Raw genomic sequence first — 16,912 nt, forward strand, 5'->3', positions numbered from 1 at the left:
AAATTGTAAAAAAGGGAGTCAAGTGAGATTTGCTGGGATTTTAAAGATTTCTGTGTGCTTGACATTGAAAATAATTTCAAATAAGAGATATGCCAGGAGGATGAGAGGATTTATAGTAGAGTAGTCAACTCTCTCTCTCTCTCTCTTTTTTTTTTTTATTGGAAGCTATTTCTTAGTTTGCCAGAAAATGTACCATTTTGATTTTCTGTCTCTCAAATTTTCCCTTGTTGTTTCTCTGTATAGATTTTAGTCTGAATAAAACCATTTTGTCTGTCAAGTTCAGCCTTTTTCCAATTGACTTACAAACCCTGTCTGGATTTTGATCTTTATACATCCATGTACTCATTGATAATATCAGCTAAGGAATATGTCTAATTTTATAGTATGTATTTTGTGGAAGATGGCTTAGATTTTATTGTTTTATGAGGAATGGTAATATTTTTTTCCATTGTTGCACTGCATACAGAGTCTGGCTTTTTGCAATTTCCAATTCAGTTTTTGTCTGCATATTTCTATTTTTACTTTATGGTCACTTTATTCTGTATTTGGTGAATGTCTGTGTTCTAATGTGTGATGGAAGTGTTGTATTCTGCTACTGTGTAATTTCTATTTAGGGATCTATAACAACCTGTCTTGTTCTGTTTTCTTAATAGGGGATGTATTGTTTTTTTTAGGGCCTGGTGTAGTATTTGAATTGTTATATTTTCATAGGTAGAGTTCTTACTTTTTGAGTGCTGGATGTTACTGCAATTTTGGTAAGGGAGGATTACTATATTATAATTGTAATTCAGTTTATTCATGGCTTTCTTGAGGACTAAGCCCAAACCAAACACATTTTTACAATAAGCCTAATACCACATGGGCTCCAAGTGTCTTTTTTACAGCATCTCCTCACTGGCATCACAGCAGTGCCATGTTGTTGTAAGTGATATTTTTACATCAGAAGACTGTACTTTGAAAGTCCTTTTCCCCCTAAAATCTGTTGTTAATCATAGTTTTTTAAATTGTGCATGGTGAGAGCTTGGGATAGGGCATAGAAGGCTGTAAGGTTCACCAAGCACCTAATACTCTTGCATTGGCCATAAGAGAGTACACAACACAATAACACATAGACCCTCACCATTCATCCATCTCCCACTTCCCAAGGGTGCAAATGCTGGGGAATGGTGGTGTGTAGATGGTAGGCTTAAGATGTGTGGCAGGATTGCCAGCTTCTTAGAAATATCCCTGACACTCTTATCTGCCACACCTCTGGGAACTCTCATCCCTGCATGTGCACTTCCCCACCATTTAAATCATCGAGAGGACCAGACTCCAAAGGGGACAACACCTCCTTGCTATCTCACGGGCCGATACAGTACAGTGCGCTCCGACGGAGCATACTGTTAACCCTTGATTGGACGCACGTTTTCGACGCGCTAGCGTTACTCCTTATTCAGTAAGGGGTCAAACGCGCATCCACCCCCCACCCCCCCACCCCCGAACCTAATAGCGCCCGCAACATGCAAATGCATGTTGATGGCCCTATTAGGTATTCCTGCACGATTCAGTAAGTAAAATGTGCAGCCAAGCCGCTAATTTCTTCTGGCGCCGGGGAAGTGCACAGAAAAGCAGTAAAAACTGCTTTTCTGTGCACCCTCCGAATTAATTTCATGGCGATATTAAGTCGGAGGTCCCGAAGGGAAAAAAAAAAAAAGAAGAAAAAAAATTTCGAAGTAGGCCGGCGGCTCATGGGTTGAAAACCGGACACTCAAGTTTGCCGGCATCCGGTTTCCGAATCCGTGGCTGTCAGCGGGCTCGAGAACCGACGCCGGCAAAATTGAGCGTCGGCTGCCAAACCTGCTGACAGCCGCCGCTCCTGTCCCTAAAGAGGCGCTAGGGACACGTTAATGTCCCTAGTGCCTCTTTTTATCTGTTTCTACCGCCGGACCTAATTTGCATACTGTATCGTGTGCTCAGGAGAGTGTCCTGTGCGCGCGCTGGGAGAACAGGTGTTCGCCCGCTCTCCCGCGGACTTTATTGTATCGGCCTGTCAGTGATATGACCTACACTGCACCATGCCACGGGGTGAGGGGAGCGCCATCTCTTCCCTCGCCTCAGGCAGAAGATTGCCTTGAGTCACTCCTAGTTGCACTTAAAGGGCTGCATGGCCAAAAGATGCTTTTGCACTCATGAGCTGTGCTGCAAGGAGGTTGTTGTGTCAGTGGAGCCACATGGCTGAAGAAAGAAGGTTGATGTTCCTTGGAGAGAGAGAGAGTGAGTATGTATATGAGTAAATAGAAAATAAGACAGAATGTGTGTGTATGTGTGAGAGGCGTTGCACAAGCTCAAGCAGCATGTTTCTGTTATTGGTATGGTATGTTCCGGGTAGAGAGAGCGAGCAAGTGTTTGTGTATCTGTGTGTGAGAGAGCATATTTGTGAGCAGACAGCATGTAAGAGAGCATGTGGGTGAACATGTGTAGGAGCATGTGTGCATGAAGGAAATAACATGTAAGACTGCATGGGTATGTGAGAAAGAAGCTGTGCAGGCCCGAGGAAGACTCTGTTTGTATGTTCTGGGGAGAGAGGGAGTGGGGGAGAATGTGTGTGCATGTATGTGTGTGAGATAGAATGTGAGAGCATTTGTATGTGAGAGAGAAAGCATATATATGAATGTGTATGTGACAGAGCATATCAGAGAGAACATGTGTGTGAGGATGTGTTAGTAAGCAAGTATGAGTGTGTGTGTGTGTGTGTTCGAGAATATGGGTATGTGAGAGAGGACAAAGTTGTACCACTCCCTTCCCAAACGAATCTATGCCAGTCTCAGGGTGACTTGATATCAAAAGTTCCCAGATATGGAGAGCAGGGGATTTTTTTTTCTTATTAGTTTTAATAATTGGGTGTTATTTGATGTCTTCTGTTTTTAAATATTTTATTTATTTGGTTTATATTCTGCTTTTAAGGATATTAAAATAATTATTAAAAAATAATTATTGGGTATTCTTTTCATCAGCTGTTTTGAATATTTATTCTTTTTATGATTATGGTTTTACTATTATGATTGATGGCTCATATCTTGATTTTATTATTTCATGTTTAATGAGGAATAGTGATGTTTCTGTTTTTACATTGATGCACTTCATATGGAATCTGTCTTGTTATGGTTTTCAATTCAGTTTTTGTCTGCATGTTTCTAGTTATACTTTATCTCTTTCTTCTGTATTTGGTGAGAGTCCATCTGTGTTTTGCATGTGTGACTGAGGTGAGGTATTTTACAGCATGTAGAGTCAGCTTGACTTGTTCTGTTTTCCTAATATCAGGTGTATTGGTGTTTTAGGGCCTGGTGTAATATCTGAAGTGCTGTCTTTTCATAGATAGGGCTGTTACTGTTTGAGTGCTGGCAGTTAGGGCGCTTTTCGTATGGGAGGTTTATTATATTATAATTAAGTTTACTTTATTTATTTATTTAAATTCTTTTAATATACCGATGCTCAAGACCAGGTCTTATCGTACCGGTTTACAGTAAACTAGGGGGAACCAGTTAACAGAGCAAATAAACAAAAGTTACATTATAACAGGGAATGTAGAACTGGGCTGTTAGAGAAAAAATAAGTTAAACAAATTATAACAAATTCTAAAAATTAAATTAAACAAATTCTAACGGGAGAGGAGGGCAAAGGGAGGAGAGGGTGCTTATAGGATAAGAATTATGTACAAATTTATCTAGTGTATATGAAATTAAGCAAATTTACAGATTTATTCTAGAGTATATGAAAGTAAGCAAATTATAAAATAGTGCAATTAGTCGGACAACAGTTCCTTTGAGTTGTGGAGATGGACGCATTCGTGAGGCAGGAGACTGGTGTGGGTGACCCTGAGTCTTTTTTAAGGGTAAGCTTGGGCGAATAGCCAAGTTTTTAATTTTTTTTTTCTGAGGGCCGACATGCTTTCTGAGGGCCGACATGCTTTACAATAGTCTCAATACCATAAGACTGCAGGCGTCTTTTTTGCAGAGTTTTCCAGTTGGTACCACAGTAGTGCATGTAAATAATATACATGTTTTAGAAAACTAAATATTCTTTTTCATGTAAAATCTATTACTATAAATGCATATTTTTAATTTATTTTTGGCAAGAGTGGAAGCAGGAGTGTGCGCAAGGCAGCAAGGTTCGCCTATGACACCTAACACACTCGCACCAGCACTGGCTGCACTGGCTCCACAAGAGAAAGCAGGATTCCATCTGGAGCTGTGCTACTGTGGGTTAGTGGCTCTACCCAGTCTCAGCCAGGGCTTAATTTTCTCTTTTTATAAGCCCAGGGAACAGTAGGGATCACTTCTTGTCCCCTCTCACCTGGAGTTGGTAGGCAGAGCAGAGCCTGGGGAACTATAAAAGCAGCAGACTGTGTAGCCTGCAGTCAATGGGAATGCACTAGAGTGGTGGGAGGGTTGCAGAGAAGTGGAGGCAAGCAACAGGCACAGGAAGGAAGGGGGTAAGCCAGGAGGAAATGCCTGTGCAGTGTTGGGGAAACTTCTGTCTGAGGTGACTGCACTTAGCTCTGAGAGAAGCAGCTGGCTCCGGAACCAGTGAGACTGGGAAAGGGAGGAGGCTGCTGCAGAATGGGGAAGGGCTGGCAGCAAGCAAGAACTTTACACCATGACGCAGCAGTGCTGGACTGGGGGCACTCACTGTGAGAGCACATAAGCAGCAGCACAACAGTAGCATGGCAGAGAGAGTAATTGTGTGTCTGTGTCAGAGAGAGTGAGAGACACATACACCCATACACAGTTTGTCTGTGAGAGAGAGAGAGTGTGTGTGTGTGTGTGTGTATCTTTGTCTCTGATACAGGCATACACACAATTTCAGTGTGTGGATGTGTCTGAGAAAGAGTATGTGTCTTTGTGGTTTTTAATATGTATGTGCCAATAAAGTTTCTGCAGTCTAAAAAAAATCTGTTTGTGACTGAGCATGTGTGTCTGACAGTGGCTGGCAGTGTCATTACTTGCAACTGGTTCAAGAGTCAGAATATATCTCTGTAAGAGATATAAGCAGATATATAGGTGACCCAACCAATTTGCATAGATGGCATGGAGGCTGCAATTCTGCTCACCCATGGTCTCTAGAATGTGTTCAACTTCTTAGTTATTTAGGAAAGATTAAGTTTATTTTGAGATATTTTGGCTCAATTCTGCTCGGTTTCAGGGTTCACTTAGTGTGCTTTTGGAAGCTGTTGATACATGTGCTGCAGGGAAAGTGTTTGAAGGCGTCACATACCCTATGGGGCCAGTTTTGAAAAAAGTCCCCATGGCCAATATTTTCCTGCAATTCGCCCCTGGATGTCAGTGAAAAGATCAGTCCCTTTTTTTAGAAGACTGTGCTTTCAGAATTCTGAAAGGAGATTGGTCCTTTCAGTGACATGTGATAGTGGAGGAACCAATCAGCTGCCAGTGAGTGAAGAGCCCTGCTGGTGAAAGGGGTGGGGCAGGGACTTGGAAGGGTAGGATTAATGCTGAGCTGGATTTATTTTTAGGTGAGAGAGTGTGGGCTGGGAGGGGAAGGAGGACCTACTGGACCAGGACCAGGACCCAGATCTGCCCCCACTGTTTTTAAAGAGGTGAGATGGTTAGGCATACTTGGGAGGGGAGGGAGGACTCAAATGGCCAACCATGACTTGGCCCACCTTAGTGGAGATTTGTGGACTCCTCTTACTGCAGGAACATTAACTCCTGCCTCTGACCAGGCATTAAATTTCCCACAGTAAAAGGAGGCACATTACCCACTAGTGTGCCTTCTTGCTTTGCAGGGTAATAGCTAATAAGATTTATTATCCTGCAATTAGCATGAGCCGCACTGATCATATCGCAGGGTTTTTAGTGTTTTTTTTCAGTGCTAAAAGCTTTATTACATGCCCAGGTAAGGTTAATCTTGAAAAACCCTCGCTAAAACATGAGTAAAAACTCATGGTAGATTCTGCGTGGCTTATTACATCAGCCCCTTAATTTCTTCTCAGCTTTCAGGAAAATGAAGAGGAATCCATCCTTCACTAAACAGAGCAAGTTCTGTGTAAGAGTTTCAGATTACCTACGCTAAGGTGTTTCTGTGAACCTATTTCTCAAAACTTCCTGAGGAGTAGCATGTTAGTCTGGAATAGTAAAAATGACACAGAGGCTGGTGGCATCTAATAAACTAACAAATTTATTGAAGCTTAAGCTTTTGAGGACAGGAATAGATGATGATGATTATGATGGCATGTAAGGAACAATCGGTCCCTAATTTGCCTGGCTGTTCCCATCTATTCCTCTTTAGTTAAGGGTCTATCCCAGCTTTCAGCCATTGACCAGTTGTAGGATACTACTTGGTATGCAAGTCAGTTTTATTGTCTTCCTTATTTAGTCCCTAACCATTCTGGGCAGGTAATCATACAAGTTTAAACCAAGCTCCTCTCAACCTTATTCTTAACAATTGCCCTCTTTGTCTGTCCCAAGCATGCTTAATCAATATGAGCCCAAAACTCTAAAAGTCCAGGTGCCTAACTTTTGAAATAAAATATTTGCCAGATCTGTGTCCTTAAATTTAGATGCCTTAAAAGAGGGCAGGGCTAAAGGTATGGCCAGGGCTGGGGAATGAAATTAGGCACTCAGCACAGATATCCAGTGCCTAATTTAAAGATCTTAATTTAGTCCATCCCTAGACCTGACTTTGCTTTAGGAGCCAATGCACTCAATGAAGGATAAGATGTAATTTTATATTCCCAAATGACTCACTCACTTTGTTGTCAGTTATAAATCTTTAATATAAATCTGACATCTATAAATGCTGGAGATTTCTACATTACACAGCTCACTTCCAGCATTATTACCTAACCATTGTTCATTCATTCCTGTTCATTCCTGTTCATTCTCCAGTTCTTTCTGTCCTTAATTTCCTGGCTACTCTAGCCCCCAAGTTTAATATCCCTGTTATTTGTACCTGCGCCTCGGCCTTCTTGTTATATTGTTATTGTTAAGTTAACCCCAAGTTCGATGTAAACCGGCCTGATATGAAGCTTGTCATGAAGGTCGGTATAGAAAAATGTTAAATAAATAAATAAATAAAATAAAATTACCTAAGTAACGCTGGAAGCCTACGCCGGGATTGCACAGCAATCCCGGCGTAGGATTTGAAACTCTCCCCTCCTGTCCTGCTGGACAGGAGGGGAGGACAGGAGGGGAGAGTTTCAAAGTAACCAGGTGGGTGGAAGGGTGCCTGGCTGGGTGGGGAGGGGGGGGAGGTGAGTGGGTGAGTGGATGTATGGGGGGGGGGCAGAAAGGATAAAGTGAAGATTTTTTCACGCGGGAGGACTGGAGACCAGGGCTGTCGGCACTCATCTTTTGGAAATTTACATTGGATTTTTAAGACTGGGGCACATTTTTTGTGGTGAGCAAGGGCGAGGTGGGGTTCGACACAGTTGGTGGGGGTGAGCATGGGGCCAGGAGGCCCGCAACTTGGTGCTTTTTTTTTCTTTTTTTTAAATGAATGCAGCTTACCTGGATACCTCTGAAGATATCCGGGTAAGTTGCTAATTATCCAGCCACATGAGGCCGGATGACTTTAGACCTTTACACCTAACTTAGCCAGATATATCTGATATTCAGCTAAGTTAGCCCAATAGCAGGATCTCTTCCCGGAATGCCGGATAAGAGGCTGAATATGCCATATAAGCCATTTAGATGGATAAGTGGTGAGTTATCCATCTAAATGGCTTTTGAATATCCCATTGTATATAGACACCAACTTTAATGTTTAAATTAGTGGCCCCTATTGAGGAACTCATTCCTCTTTTGAATATCGGGATTAAGAAGTAAACTCTTATTTTCATATACAAATTGCGAGAAGAAGCAGTCAAACTATAGTCTTATATGGTTTTATTTGTTCCTACAACATTTAGATGAGAATAAGAAATTATTGATAGAATGATACTTATATCCTTCAGTCCTCTAATCTACCTTATAAATGGGCTCTGACCGACAGCCCGCAAATTCTCAGTAGAGAGCAGCTCTACCGTGCATGCGCGGGCGAGCACATCGGTCAGAGCTTGCCTGTTAACAAAAATGGCGCTGGGAGGACCAGTAGTGGCGGCGGCACGCGCAAGGGAGGGAGAGAGGGACCTCCTCCCCCCCCCCCCAGGAGATCTTCCGTCTGCGCCATCCGAAGGGGTTGTGAATGAGCTGGGAGGGGAGGGGATTGAGGGGAGGGGAGTGACTGAGGGGAGGGGGAGGGAGGAGAGAATGAGGTGAGAGGGAGTGGGAGGGAGAATAGAGGTGGGAGGGGGAGGGGAGCTGGAAGGGAGAATGAGTGGGGTGGAGGGAGAATGAGGGGGTGGGAGAATGAGGGGGAGGGAGGGGGAGGTGGAAGGGAGAATGAGGGGGAAAGGGAGGGGGAGGTGGAAGGGAGAATGAGGGGGAGGGACAGGGAGGGGGAGGGAGAATGAGGGGGAAGGAAATGGACCGAAAATTTTTTTTTAATGTAGCCCGTTGTTACGGGCTTAACGGCTAGTTAAAGATAAATAGCCTTAGAGTTTTCAGAGTTTCCCTTAAGTGTATGTTCAAAGTTGAAGTTCAATAATGCGTGTTTAGGCTATTTCTTATGCGATAGTTTCCTATAAACTTTTCTTCGCTTTTTTCAGGCATATGTTGAGACTGTAAGACTAATAGATGATGAAATGTTAAAATCCCAAACCAAAGAAAATGGCGATATCTTTCTGTGGCTCAAGCATGAAGCAATAAGAGGCGATGCTTTTGCTCAGGTAAAGTCTGCTGTATCTAATGTTATTAATATAGAAAGTTGCACTGTGATGGCAAGAAAAAACTTGCCTCATATGCATTATTTGTTACCCTGAGGTATTTAAATGTATTTATTGCATAAAGAAATGCTACGCTCAGATGGGGGTTCAAACCTACAAGAAAGAAGAAAATTTGAAGAAGGGACTTGTACAGAAGCTCATGTACTACTTCATCTTTTGTATTTGTCCAATCAAATATATAGTAGAGAAGGCCTCATGATCTCCATTAGATAGCCCTAGTTTACAGCCTGGGGTAGAGAAGATATGAAAGGAGTGCACCATTTTTCACAGGAACATCTTGTGTGGCTGTAAGGTCCCTCACCTCTAGTCTGAAGCACCTCTGGCATCATACTGCATCCAAGGAACATGGCTGAACTTCCTGCAGCTCCTGAGCTCTTTTATAGGTCTTTCTGGCTGGATTTCCTGTGACATGCACAGATGATATCACGTCCTGCTTAGTATAAAGGGAAGCTCAGCACTCATTCTGCAGTGCTCATTCTGCAGTGCTCGGTGCTTCAGCGATTTCCTGCTTTGATTCCTGTTTTGTTCCTGATATTCTTGCCTTGTTCTTGTTTTGTTCCTGCGTGTTCCTGCCTTGCTCCTGTTTTGCTCTTGAGTGTTCTTGCCTTACCCACTCCTCTCTGTTCTGCTGTGTCCTTCCCCCGGACTATCTTCTCATGCCTTGACCTCAGTCCGGATCTTGACTTCGCTTTTCTCTGTACCTGCCATGATCTCAGCCTGGACCTTGACTTCACTGTGCTCTCTGCCTTCCTCAAACTCAGCCTGACCACCGACCTTACTTACTTCTACCTTCTTTGTACCCAGCCTGGAAAGTCCTGCTGGCCGCCAGAACCTGCGGGCTCAACCCAAAGGGGAGGTGGCTGGTCAAGCAAAAGATCTAGTCTCATAGTCTATTAGCTGCAGCCCATCTTGTGCTCACACAACATAGGCTGTATAAACTTATTTCTTATGGGATTATTGAGCAGCTAAGTACAATTAGGCTAAAGCTAAAGCATCTTTGATTTTGAAGTCTGTAATACTGTGCAACAACGGCAAAATGCGGATAACAGCATTTAGTATAAAATTAGATTTTGGGGGCGATAACGTTTTTCTTCATATTAAAAATTATTTTATAAAAATATTTAAAAACATAAAAAAATGTACTGTTGGTGGCACTGCAATACATAAATATTACAGGGAGTTGGTGGTTTGTTTGTGATTATAAATACTTATACTATTTGGTAACCGGGATGGTACCTATAAATAGTATTCATATGAAACTACCACCATTCACTTTTTAAATCATTTGAGCACAAGGAGGAAATTTAATCCACCACAATATATAAAAGGTTTGGGTAGGTTTTGTTGGTTTGATAAACTTATTTCTTAGCTTACAGACAGGTGAATCCAAAGCCAGCAGATGGAGATGGAGCAAAGCTGACATCAAGATATATATATATATATATATATATCCCTGCAGTGACATTAGCCCGCCAGCATTCTCTGTCTCCTGCAGATGGTGGACGTGCATCTCCATACTGGGGTTTGCTTAAAGTTTTTAGAAGGAGAAAAGAAGAAAGAAAATGAATTCGCCCCACTCTCCTGTGGTGATACTATATGGTCCCTCCCTCAGTTGAATATTCCTGAGGTGATTTATTGGAATTTCCCTCAAATCAGTGCCTTGGTCCAGTAGCTGGTTTTCAGCCAGCATGGATTTAGCTGTAAAAGAGAGTTGAAAGGCAAGCAGGTGACCTTGTAGAGGGGTTAGAAGGAAACATTTGTCTTTTGCAGATGGTACTAAAATCTAACAGAGTGGATATTCCTAAAGGAGTAGAGAGAATGAAAAGTGTTCTAAGAAAACTTGAAGAATGGTCAAGAGTATGGCAGCTGGAATTCAGTGCCAGGAAGTGCATTTGGGATGCAGTAATCAAAAAAAGATGATCAAGACAATTAAATATTTCAAAGGTTTCCATGCACAATAGGCAAATCTATTTCCAGGGAAAGGAGGCTCTAGAATGAGGAGTCATGGAATGAGGGTGAAAGAGGGTAGACTCAGGAGTAATCTTAGGAAATGTTTCTTTACAGATGGATGAATGGAACAGCCTCCCAGGGAAAGTGATAGAGACGAAAACAATATCTGAATTCAAGAAATCATGGGATTTCTAAGGAAATGATGAAAATTATAAAGCTAAATTAATTGGGCAGACTAGATGAGCCATACGGTCTTTTTCTGCCATCATGTTGCAATGTTGATACTCCCTGTCGTCTGAACCTATCGAGACGGGAGTGGTGCAACAGCACCATCAGGGCATAAGGGCAGTAAAATCCTAAATCTGTCACTGCTCCTGACATGTTACAGTAAAATATTTCCTCCAGCAAATTTCTTATCAGTGTTACCACTTTACTCAGGCTGAACCATTCTTGATTTTGCCCCATTGCATCTTTGAATTTTCAGATTCAGTTTCTCTTAAAAAAAAAAAAAAAAGATAGGGTTGCATCCTTATTTCCTGTCTGAACTAAGAATGTGCAAAACGTATAGAAGGTAAAACTTGTGTAAAGAAACTGTTACTTTTGTCTAATCCTTGAATGTGGCTCAGGTATTCTATAGTTTCTCTTTATATATTTCCTATTTTAGTTTGTTTTTTGTTTTGGTTTTTTTTAGCAACGGTTGGCACAGATGCTGTTCTGGGGACAGCAGGGCGTATCAAAAAATACTAAGGCAGCATTAGACTGGTATCAGAAAGGTGCCCTGGAGAATAAGGATCCTGTATTAATGTACGACTATGCTATTGTTTTATTCAAGGTAAGGTATGCACATAGCATTTGATTGCTTGTTAGAATGCTAAGCCTGTTGGTCGACAGCACATGGAAGGCATGAGGCTAGATTATTTAAAGAAGTCTGCATAAGTGAAGTATGTATCTATCCTGGGATCAGGAGTTTGGATATTTCCTGGGACTTAGAAAACTACAGATCAAATTCTTTCATTAGTTCATAGGCAAGCTACTTCCCTTCTCAATGCCTCAGTGTACCCAAATGCAATTGAATGTTCCTAATACTAACATTGTTTTACTCCCATCATCCCTTTTTGAAAATCTGCATGTGTTCAGGCATCAGAAATGTGGTGACAAGTGATTTACTCCACAGCTCTTTGTATGAATGTTTCTGAAGTAGTAAGATGTGTTAAGCCTATTAGGTTCCTGTTTTCACGAAAGATATTATTGTGACAGAGACGTCACTGTGCTGGCCTCAGGTGAGAAAGAGGGAATTCAGGATTGCCTCAGAGAGTAAAGGAAAACCCCCAGAGCAGGACAAATACAGGAGAGGAAAACTACAACTCCCATCTTGTTTAGTGGTTGGGAAGCTGGAGAAAGCTTTGGAGGCAGGATGGATCTCAGGCAGCTGGGCAGGCCTAAGTCCCAATCCCACAAACACAAGTGGGGCAATAAAAAGGAGGAAGGAGGTCTGGTTTCCTCCCTTAGAACTATCATAGAGGGAAAGCCAGAGAGGAGTCTTCAGTCAGCTTCAGCTTAAAAGACTTCCAGCTGCAGAGGTTATACCAGAAATGGGCAAATATTTTTTCAGCTGGGGCTACATTAGAGCTCCTTGAGCCAGGGTGGGGGTGGGGCCCCTTAAAGCTCTCGCGCTCACTCATACACTCTCGCCTTTGCATACCTCTGTCTCACACTAACACATGCTCTCTTCCTCTCTCCTCATTTACACACTCCCTCACTTCCACATCTCTCACTTCTCCATGCTCTACTCCTCTCTCATATACTTCTCTCCCTTTCTCTCTCATCAACTGTCTCACTCACACACACACTCTCTTACATTTACTTCTGCCACAGAAAGAAATTGTGTGAGCCTTGGCAAGATAATTTTACTCTATATTCCATTATTCTCAGCCCTCTCAGACCTTTCCCAGTGATGAGCAGCCAGTTTCTTATTAAGAGGCACATATCTGCTCTATTTTACTCTCCCCTACCCTGCACCTCCTCATCACATCTCTAACTTTTTCCATGATTTAGGCATCAGCCAAAGCATATATATGAATTGGACCCCACAGTATTCAGAGCCCTTCAGTCCATAATGACATTGTACCTAGTAGTGTACACTACTATAATGGATTGATACACAACATTATTTTCCTATGTTTAACATCTACACCAAGCCTTGCAGACTCCCATTGAATGTACTTACTACAATTTACCTTTCATTAAGAAAATTAAGCTAAGAATCTGCTGGAGAAAGATTTGCACATGGGGAGATGTGGTTCTTGTGTGTGGAGGTAGGGCTTGCACCTGTATTTGTGCTGGACATAGGGCAGCCTGCATGCTAGCTCTGCCTGTGAAGTTCAGTCACCAGTCGCTGTTCGCGGGTAGATGGCATGGTGGGCGTTTATGTATGGAAGTTGATGGTATGAGCAACTTCATGATTCTCTGGCTGTGAGTTGGTTCGTAAAAAGAAGCCATCACTGCTATCAGGAAGGCTATGGGTGCCCTTTTGGCATTTGCCCTTCACAGTTTGGTGGGGGGATATCCACACTGATCCACTGCTCCGGGCTGCGGCCCCAAGCTGATCCGGGTGATGGCACAGGAAACCTAACTTGGGGAGACAGAAACGGCAGTTCTCTTTCCCTTCCATTGGGTTCATTGGAACTGCTTCTCTGCAGCAGCACGTCATCCTGGATGCCAATGCGACACTGCTGTCTTCCAGCAGCGTACCTGAGGCGCAGCCCGATATCATCAACAATGGCCCACGTCACGCATTACCATGTCCTTATACTCTATCACTGGTAAGCCTGTGCAGGATGGAGAAAGCTTTGTCTGACAGAAATGCCATTCTTCAACTGCAGTAGTAGAGTAAAGAAAGACTCTTAAGGAGTCAATATTCAGCAGCATTTAGCTCAATAAATCACGTTATTCGGCTAAATGCTGACTTTTCAATATTTCTCCTATTTATCTGGCTAAAGTTTAGCCAGATAACTTATTATCCATCTAAAATAGGCATGCCTTGGTGAAATTGTGAGCCGGCTAAGTTATCTAGTTGACCAAATTTAGCCAGATAATTTATCCGGCTAAATTTGGTCATACCTTTTGAGTATGGCTGCACCACTGAATAACCCTCCAAAGTTAGCCAGGTATAAACTAGCCAAAGTAACTAAATGGGCCCACAGTATGAAGGTGGGACACTGTAAATTGCTAAATAGGTTTGTTGTGTAAAAGTGAATGGCAAATGCTACATGGGTGGTAGGGCAATGCTACCCAGGTTGAGAAGGCACAATTAATAAACTGTTTAACAAAATTGAGTTACGTTTCAAATAAACAGTGTAGTAAAGGAATATGAGGGCCCAAGATCATGTTGAAGGGCTCATACCAAAAGAGTCCATGAAGCTGAAACAGCCGAAGGACATTAGTTTCAGATTTCACAGTGGATGTATTAAAACTCTGGACAGTGGAATGGACTGAAAAGAACTATAGATATTTTTGCCCCTGAGATTATTATTATTCACCAAGGCATGCCTATTTTAGATGGATAATAAGTTAACCTAGTTTTTTTGTTGTTTTTATTTTTCTCAAAGGTAGCAGAATGGTAGGCTAAAGATTCAGGGGGTACTTCACAGTTTTCCCTGTGCTCTGAAATAAATAAACACCTGGTATATTGCAGTCACATTGCTGCTTGCAGACTCGGTTATGTTTAGCTTGAGATAAGCTCAAAATCGAGTGGGTGTTTTCTTATGACAAGTACCTATATAAAAATCATGAGTAAGTAATAGTTTGTGATGTCAGGGAGATTTTCATTATTATTTGCCTTAATACTCATTTAGAAGATGTCTTCCCTAAATTTGAAATTAGGATGCATTTATCTCTGTTGTCTTCCAGAGAATATCTTGAAATAGGGATGGGGTGAGGGATTTTCAGCTTTGAATCATAGATGGTGATCAGCATAACAAATAGAGGCTTATCACCAGGTAAATTATGGAGCTGAGGGCTGAAAATCTGAGTAACATTGAAAAATAATAATACTGCATTTTATTGTCGCCATTCAGGGTCATGGTGTGAGAAAGAACCGAAAACTGGCTTTGCAACTTATGAAAAAAGCAGCCTCCAAGGTAAATAATCTTTTTAACTGTTTTTTGTTTTTGTCACTGAGCAGTCTTTATGCCCTGTCTTGGATTTATGCCCAATCACTGGAAACACCATACACATACCAGGATGTAGCAAAAAAGTGTTTTATTCCTTGCTCCACCCTGTAACTTCACAGATATGATAAAGTTCCTTCCTGCTTAGAGTAGCAATCTGTGCACATTCAGTAGGCAAATTGATTTTAAAAATATTATAAAATAGGCTTTCCCAGCAAGCCAGTCTCTAATAGAAGACAAATATTTCTCAAAAAATGTCTGTAAAATTGAACCATTAGTATCACAGGGAATAAACAACTGTATATTGTCTTGGATAAATAAAGTAAACAATCCCCAAAGACGAGAATAGAACCCAAAGGGGACAAATGTATATTAAATAGAATTTGGGACAATGCAGACTTTTGGGGACTCATGAACTAAGGGGTCTACAGAATGAAAAAGTATTCTCCCAAAGACTATCAGGGAGCGATTTCCCGCCGCGAATCGTTTTCGTACGGAAAATGGCGCCGGCAGGAGATCGACTGCAGGAGGTCGTTCAGCGAGGGTTCTGGCAGTCCTCATGATGTCCCCACAAATACCGGTATATAAAAGTTTCTAAATAAATAAATAAATAAATATAAGGGTGACATTATTGAATGGAGCCCGCATGGAAAACTTATGTCAAAGTTTCTAGAACTTTGACTTAAACCTAACTGAGCATGCTCAGGCATGCATTATATCATGTGTCCACATGGGACCTACAGGTCTCTTCTTTTCTGCGGAGCCTGTCATCTTGCAATTGGGTGAGAGCCTCACTTTTGCCATATTTTGGCCTACTTTTGTAAAACATCTTTTTTTGTGATTTTTTTTTCTGGCTTGTGTAATTGATGTGGGGTCCCCTTGGTTCATTAGCATCCTAGATAGGTTTTTCGATGTTTATTGGTAAGTTTATTTATGTTGTTGATACCCTTGGGGCAGTGGTCCTCTCGGTGCCCTCCCTGCAATTGATGACCACTGCCATCAATTTCGATCTCGTTTCTTTGTTAATTCGTGATGATATGTCCACTTCAGGTTTTAAGCGGTGCCCCAGGTGTACAAGGACCATGTCTATCACAGACTCCCGTGATAAATGTGTCCTCTGCCTTGTGGCATCACACAGTGTCTGGGGTTGCAGCAAGTGCACCAGGATGCCCCCAGAGGGATGCAAGATCCAGCTCGACAAGATGGAGCACCTCTTTGGGTTGGAGAAGACTGATCTATCAGCATTAGCATTGGAGGCATTGGCATCAAAGGACCTCAGAGCCACACTGGACACCGAGCCAATGACATTGGTGGGGGCCATTGGTTCCATCAAGGTCATCAGCAGAGAGGGATGCTGGAGACTGGCCATTGTTGTGCTCTTCCAGATCGCGGATATCGGGTTCGTCGACCTCAGCACCGGGAAGGACTGAGCCGAGCATCGAGGGAAGCCAAGGAAGCATCGGCATCAGTCCCCACCGATGCATGGTGCTAGGCACGGGGATGCATCAATTTCTGCTGTGTTGCCCATGAAGCGATCCTGCGGTGAGGAGAATCAGTCCTCCAATGCTGGGGATGCAATCACAAACTCCTTCGGTCCTGATGCCAGCCACCAATCTTCCTCTCTGTTCCGAAGAGGATCTGGTTACACCTCCTGTGTCACAGCCTGTTTGGCATCGGCAATGTTTGAGGAGGATTTGGAGAGGCTTCTGCAGCTGGCCATTGAGAAGGTGATGCATGTCCTCAGTTTTGTGGCACTGACAGCATAAACAAAGACACTGTCGGTCCTTGAGCCACTGCTGGAATCCCTACATGCGCTTATTGGCATGTTACCGACCAGCCAGAGTGGGTTCCTAGGGATGGCATTGATGCCCTGTGGGGCACCACCACTACCTACTACTGATCCTGTTGCTGGTTCCTCGGAGAAGGAAGTTCCCCCAATGATGGAGAAGACATCAAGACCACTTCCAGT

General features: G+C 42.6%; 1 protein-coding gene across 1 annotated transcript in view; it reads left to right on the forward strand.

Annotated features, from left to right (window-relative positions):
• The window catches only part of SEL1L3 (SEL1L family member 3), a 185,227-nt gene that overhangs the window by 86,872 nt on the left and 81,443 nt on the right, over window positions 1-16,912 (forward strand). Inside the window, 3 exon segments of the mRNA XM_029589818.1 lie at window positions 8,648-8,767; window positions 11,466-11,606; window positions 14,851-14,913. Of these exon segments, the coding sequence (XP_029445678.1) occupies window positions 8,648-8,767; window positions 11,466-11,606; window positions 14,851-14,913 (324 nt within the window).

This window comes from Rhinatrema bivittatum, chromosome 1, assembly GCF_901001135.1.
Source record: "Rhinatrema bivittatum chromosome 1, aRhiBiv1.1, whole genome shotgun sequence".
Classification (NCBI taxonomy): Eukaryota; Metazoa; Chordata; class Amphibia; order Gymnophiona; family Rhinatrematidae; genus Rhinatrema; species Rhinatrema bivittatum.